At 37.2% G+C, this 6,970-nt stretch overlaps 1 protein-coding gene across 3 annotated transcripts; it reads right to left on the reverse strand.

Moving 5' to 3' along the window:
* Positions 1–326: 326 nt before the first annotated feature.
* LOC103962249 (ELMO domain-containing protein A) lies at positions 327–4,811 on the reverse strand. Of its 3 annotated transcripts, none has more exons than XM_048566836.1 (9): positions 4,575–4,811; positions 3,497–3,606; positions 3,124–3,192; positions 2,874–2,989; positions 2,713–2,767; positions 1,968–2,088; positions 1,425–1,472; positions 1,257–1,351; positions 327–903 (listed from the first exon to the last, which is right to left on the reverse strand). In XM_048566836.1, exons 1-9 carry the CDS (start codon positions 4,672–4,674, stop codon positions 901–903), a joined length of 717 nt encoding a protein of 238 aa, XP_048422793.1. In that variant the 5' UTR covers positions 4,675–4,811; the 3' UTR covers positions 327–900. The 3 variants fall into 3 exon arrangements, with proteins under 3 accessions (XP_048422793.1, XP_009373205.1, XP_009373207.1); XM_009374930.3 differs by having other exon boundaries at positions 327–907; XM_009374932.3 differs by lacking the exon at positions 4,575–4,811 and adding an exon at positions 4,293–4,444 and having other exon boundaries at positions 327–907.
* Between the last annotated feature and the right edge of the window lie 2,159 nt (positions 4,812–6,970).

Here is a 6,970-nt window from a genome sequence, read left to right on the forward strand (position 1 = left end):
AATGTAATCTCATTTTTCAAGTCCTTATTCAAAAGCTCATTCCTCCAATAATTCGGCCAAGTTGGACAGTTTCATAGGTTATAAGAGTGTCTGTCCATTTATATGGTCATACGTAGACATTTTTCCATTTAAATGTATTTTTTAAGGAATACCTAAAAGATAAACGCTTCGGTTCAAAACTAGGTCCAACCATTTTTGCAAACTTCGTTTCGAGTCAATTTGCACAATGGAATAAGTACAGTTTGGACCAATCGGCAAATGAAGACTTCCTTTCGTACAAGGGCATTTTCCACAGGTATTTTGGAAAACAAGACCAACTCTACATATTTCCGAACGACAACAAACCTTTATCTTCAAACGGGGCTTTCAAGTCCCCCTGCAACTGATGACCATCATCAGTTATCAAACAATAATATTCCAGAAAGCAATCAAACGTTAAAAATCCAAACAGAATCCCATTCGACATTCCCAGACGCGGTACCAAACATACCTCTACCTATGTATTTAACATCCCGTGGCCATGGGAGTACTGAGAAGGATGCTCCGGTCTTAACCCAGATGTACGAGATTTATACTCCGCATTTCAAACCTGAATCACATCGCGCTTGTTCCAGCCTCTTAACCGAGAAACTAAAAACCAAAACCCTTTCCAAGAACCATTGACAATATGCTGACTTGCTGCAAGAAAATTTCGGGAGCATCATGTCATGTACAAACACCGTCTGGTTAGAAATAACAGTGCTGCCGATGATCATGTAACTAGTTGTGATGGACTATTACATAGACTCTACGACAAGCTTCTACACTATCGGGAAAGAAGGCCATATGAGGGCAAGTCTTCCAGCCGTGTTACGTCTTCAAGCAAAAGTTCTTTTTCCAACTGCCGGCGTGTGGCCTTCATCACTGTCTGTTAAGAACACAACAGAACAAGGACAAAATATTAGCACAAGAAACTAACAAATCAAACGTGTGAAACATAATAGACTTCGTCCCGAACCAAAATTCTCTATCCACCTCCACATAGAAGTGTGAAACTTCTACAAGGAGCAATCTGTAACCACAACACCGCTTTTATATACAAAATTCACCCCCAGACTCAGGACACATGATGACTGATGAGGTTTACAGTTACCCACACCTTAATGTCATTACTTTCACAGCATTTGGGAAACTACGGTTGACTAGAAGGTTATATAATATACAAAAGGATTAGCCACAAATGCAGATAAAGGGAGGACTTCTTGAGAAATACGTACATTGAAATCCATATAGGATGCACGCATGGAAAGCCACTGATGGTCCATTAGCTTGAATGTGATGCAATAGATAAGATCGAACGCTGATTCATTTTCTGTCAAACGAAAAGAAAAAACATTATTACATTGAACAAAATACATGAAACAGCACATTCAAGCTGAAATTACCTGCAAGAAACTTCAAGAAAGTAGCTCCCACCAGTGTTCGTGGTTTGACTGCACATAAACAACACTGTCAACTGACAAAAAAAACGTATAAAATAAACACAAAAGCTATTATCTAGAAGAATATTCACTACCACTATACTTCCTATTCCTCAAAGGTTTTGCGTTAATCAACTTACAATTACATCTATCACTAATAATTAGGGCAAACTTCACATAGCATTTAACTAAACCCTAAACCCTAATGCTTTGTTCTCAATTTAGGTATTGTTAGCATTTTAGCAAGTTCTTACAGTGACCATGTACAAACCAATATCACGAAATACATTTGAATGCTCAAAACTTTAATTGACAAGTCAGCTACAATGCACTCAAAAGAACAAGAAATCAATTTTTGAGTGACTATAGTGCACTGTAGCTGATTTAACAACTAAAAATGTACAGAAAATCACAATATACAAATAATTTTTATTGTCGGGAAATGCAAATATTCCTGAAAACTATAAGAATGTAAATGAACAAGAAAGAACAAGAAGAAATACCAACCAGCTTCAAGATCGAGCATTTGAATGAGCATGAATGTGATATTCACACCAGCAACCGCAAATGGGTATTCCCACACTGACCTATCACCTTCTTGCTTTCGCAGAAGATCCTGGAAAGATTTCTACAATGAAAGTATTTACTTTCAATGAGACACAAGTAGCTTATAAGATAGACCTAATGTAGTTCCCTATTGGGCAGCAACTTTACGATAACCAAAAAGAACTTACACCACACATGCAAGAATAGCCAAATAGAGATGCATATTACTGTGTACTCACACCCACAGAGGAATGATGCTGGGCAAAGGAAGCAAAAGATGTGGTAGCATATAAACGGCGAGAGCATTTTTTGTCACAAGCACAACAGAAATAAACCTAGAAGTACATGAGATAACGCAAGGGGAAAATGCACAGGAACTTAAAGCAACACTTCACAATTTATCAGCCACTGCATGTATATTGTCCATGGTATATGAAAATAAATTTGTATTCAAGTTACCTTGACTTCTGTCTCTTATGATTTCAAGACAACATACATATATGTTTTTACAAATGTCAAATCTGGGATGTGTGGCAGTTCTTAATGCTGTTGATCACATTGACTTCAATAAATGGTCAGAGTGATCAATAGCATTATGATGTTAAATCTGGCAGGTGAAAACTGTATGGTGTACATAAATGTGTATACCAGAACGAGAGAGAGAGAGAGAGAGAGAGAGAGAGAGAGAGAGAGAGAGAGGTCATACAGGGAAACTCCTAGCAAAGAACAACAAATTCTCCAATGAAATAAAACCACCACCCCTGCAGAAAATTCAACTAACAGTTGGTAACGAAAGAAGTAAAAAGAGAAACAAAAAAGCTAGCAACAAATGAGGTGTCCAAATGACGATGGAGATATTAGAATTACCTAAAGTCTGTTGATGGATCTTTCCCTTGCCAACCCATTTCTTTCCATTGCTCAGATATTAAACCACAAAGTTCTTCTTCGGGAAAGGCAGCACTCCACAAGGCCCTCAAAGCTTCCTAGAGTAAACCAGAGAAGAAGATCTAAGTATGTTGCTGAACTATGTGTACAAATTCAAAATGAAAAATTCATGCATATCCACCCCAAACACAATTAGGTTTACTGTAACTGGAATCTGTGGACTAATATATACCTGATGCTCAGGAACTGAACTGTCATAGGAAACATCTATACGGCTCTGGAGTCTAATCAAGCATTCCTCCTGACAAAACCAAGGCATACATAATCAACACATTCCTCCCAAGAAAAATAAACACAGAAATCTATAGAGGTTAAAATTATAATTCAGCTCTATGCATAACTAGTCCATGTGCGATAAACAAACAAGAGCATAAAAAGGAGTCAAAAAATGGGAAACTGGAAGTATTGCACTCAGGAGATTTCAGTATTTAAGTAAACCACTGGAGAACAAGAATTCCCCTTGCGGAAGTGAAAACTAAGCACTTAAAGACAACACTGGCACATATAATGGACAAACACAGTTTATACAATTGCAAGCATGTTACCTGGACAGGGGTTAAATCAAAGGAAGGACGAGGATCGCTCTCTCTTCTCTGTGCACACACACAAGAAAGACCTCGGCCGAGCCATGCTGCTGATCCTGCTACAACTTCCGCTGTAACAAAATAAAACTCCCAATGATTAAGAACATGGTTTTCCAAATCCTCAAAGGAAAGCTGTATGAACTGCAAAATGATTACATAAAAGCTGTATGTACTATACAAACAACGTGCAATAACCGACAATGGTTTTAAAGATTTCTCGAAGATGACATGTTAAGATCCGTAAATGTTTCATTCAAGCCACCACCATAGATTTTGCATAATGGAGCAGCAAAACTCGTAGATTTTGCACAGTGGAGCAGCTAAACTGCTGCAATTACAATAAACCACGCAACCTACTTTAAAGATAGTAGAGCCCCCACATTTCATAGTAAAAGGAAGTTCAAAGAAACTAGCCCAACGACTTATAAAAGTGAAAGTGCAAAATAATAAATAGCTAATTAAAGTAAATTCAAATAAAATATGAACACAGACAATTAAAGTTCCACAGTCAAAATTGATAAAATAAACATGTAGCTCTTTTCTTCAATTTTTGCATACATTTTCCCATCACTTTCAGCTAGAAAGCTCCAAATAATCGAAAATCGAAGTCCGAATACAAATTTACACCAATTGTTCAAAATAAAGGTGAAATCAACTAAATAAGCATTCAGAAATCGAAAATGTGACGAATCAAAGTTTCAATCGAACAAAAATTTGCATATAAAATTAGAGATGAAAATCTAACTGACTCACGCACCAAAGCAATCTATAATATCGGAGAACATCAAATTAGCGATAATTTAACCAATACTACGGGCTCAATCAATCTCAATAGCAGATCTAAGCTCCGAAAAATATTCTAAAAAAATGGAGAAATGCTGAAGGAGGGAGGGAGGGAGGGGGGGGGGGGAAGAAAGAGAGAGAGATAGAGAAAGTTCGCTTTCTAAGAGAGAGAGAGAGAGAGAGAGAGAGAATAGGAAAGCAAACATAAATAGAAAAAAAGCGAAGCAAAATAGAAGAGAGAAAAAAAGTTGACTACCAGAAGTTGAATGGCAGGTGTTGCCGCCGCGGTCGAGACCTTGAGAAATCCTCCGAACGGCGACGAATGAGCCTCCTCCTCTATCGTCCATGGTACTCATCTAGTACACCATAACCTCAATCCAGAATCCGCAATCAGATCAATCACCACAGGTCCTAGGGCTTTTCCCTCTCTCACTCTCGCCAGAAATTTGAGCGAACCGGAAATGCGGCGCGAACCGGCACTGGACCGCCGAAATGGAAGACGGAGGAGGATTTTCTGGTTCTTCAACGGTGAAAGACGAAGAAGCTTGATCGGAGACGGAAGTGAAGAAGAAGAGGAGCGAAAGAAACGGAGGCGGAAGCGGAGGCAGAGAAGAGAGAGAGAAAGAAGTGGTTCCTGGAGGAATGGGAGAATCTTGGGAGGAAAGCTAGGGTTTCTGGAAGATCTGGGAGTCGGTTTCCATCGCAGAGTCGGTTACGAAGCTTTCTCTATCCTGCTCTCTCCCTCTCTCTCTCTCTTTCCTGTATATGGAGTTGTGAGCATATGTGGTGTGATGGCTCTGGCGTCGTTTTGTTTGTTCGGATACAGAGAGAGGAATCGGAGGTTACAAAATGAGCATTGGAAATATTAGTTAATTTTTTTGAATTTAAAAACATAATTATGATTAATTAATTAGGTAAAGCCTCGGTATCTCTCTCTCCGTCTCCGTCTTATATTCTTGAAATCGGAAATATTGATAAGAAAAATGAAACGGGGGATGATATTTGAGGGCGACAGGGTGGCTAAATATTTATGGGTAATGTAGTGTTGATTAACGTTTTTTTATTCATAACATATTATTTGGTTTACAAATTTATTTTAAAAATTATTTTTCTAGTATTATTAAATATATATTCCAACATAACAAAAGTAAATATTTGTAGGACCATATTTTTTTAGAACTGGAATAAGACGACGGAATATAAATACCTTAGAAACCCAATCATGGGCTCAACAGCTCTTATCAGATTTAGCTGCACACATGGACCAACGATGCCACTATATCGTGTTTTCCATAAAGGTAGGCAAATTCCACTGACTTCACTAAGATTGATCATTCTTAATTAGCAAGATCCGAAAACCTGATCTGATTCCCATCATGGATCATATATGGAAGACCTTGCATAAGCAATGAACTTCGAAAAGCCATTTCCAACTCCGGTGAGGAGTAAGGATGATACGGAAAGCTCTATCGATAAGCTCATGACAACATGGGTCAAGAATCCTGAACGTTGATTTTGTAATTCTTGCTTTTTGGTTTGCTGGGAACTCTTGGTCCAGATATATCTCCCTCCACCAAGTGGATATCACTTTGTTGAGGAGAGCATTCGTGGTTGTGGTCACTCTTTTTTTTAGGATGAGGCCTCGATACAATTAGAAGTGAACCGTCTAATTTTTAAACCTTAGATTATTGTATCTTCTGATGTTGGACTACTCTTCAAATCATTCTTGACTTCTATAGAACCAACTTACGCTAGCAAGTTAGTAGTTCTAGGCTTGTCATTCAATTTTCATTTTGATATAGCTTTCTTCAAGTTTATCATTGTGTTTATGTTTGAATTATTTTAGTTTTTCAACCCTTTTTTATTATCGCTTTCCTTATTCTAGGCTTGTTATCTAATTTTCTTGGTGAGTACTTGTTTTCTAGCTTTTTTAGATCCTCACATGTAGTGAATTTTTAAGGTTAACAAATGGATAACATAAATTGGCCAACATGAATTGAGTAACGTGAAACATGTGTAATTTTTTAGCTGTACACATCACAATTTGGCTATAATACCAGGAAAGAAGTTTGACCTATTAAAAAGTGAGGAAATATCACATGGGGTGTAGCCAAGCATGGTATCATGGCATGATGGATCTAATTCATTTCCGAAGAGTCCCTACCAGCCTAACATCATTTGGTACATTGATTATCAAATCTAAAGGTCCACAGGCATCGCATGGGTCTCCAACAAAGTTTATGTGCTAATTTATGTAGTGGGTGTGTTAACAAGGAGCGTGTTTGAAAGTATGTCTAAAATGATTGAAATTTTTTTTGATAAAAATGTTTTTAGAATTAATTAATTCTAGTAAAGAATATTTGAAGTTTTTACCACGAGATATTTCTTTTAAAATGTACTTTAAGTGTTTTTAGTACTTAAAAACATTTTTTTTTGTCAAATGATAGATTTTGTTATATTAGATATTAGATTAGTCATTGATGGGGTTCGAACTCATGCCGTAATGCAAATAATCAACCCCTTTCCATCACTGTGGTAAAGGGCCAAACATATTTTCAGTCATTTTAAAAACATTTCCGAACGAGTTCTTATAACTATTATGTTGTTAAGCTTGATATTTATTGACATATTGACATATTTATTGACATGTTC

Source organism: the organism of the source record quoted next, unplaced genomic scaffold (genome assembly GCF_019419815.1).
Source record: "Pyrus x bretschneideri cultivar Hongxiangsu unplaced genomic scaffold, Pyrus_bretschneideri_v1 Contig43, whole genome shotgun sequence".
NCBI classification, from domain to species: domain Eukaryota; kingdom Viridiplantae; phylum Streptophyta; class Magnoliopsida; order Rosales; family Rosaceae; genus Pyrus; species Pyrus x bretschneideri.

Coding starts and splice junctions, on each gene's coding strand:
- LOC103962249 (XM_009374930.3), bottom strand. CDS start 4,674: ATGAGTACCATGGACGATAGAGGAGGAGGCTCATTCGTCGCCGTTCGG. Junction 3,193..3,496: donor TTGATTTAACCCCTGTCCAG/GTAACATGCTTG, acceptor TGGTTTTGTCAG/GAGGAATGCTTGATTAGACT. Junction 2,990..3,123: donor GTTCAGTTCCTGAGCATCAG/GTATATATTAGT, acceptor GGTTTACTCTAG/GAAGCTTTGAGGGCCTTGTG.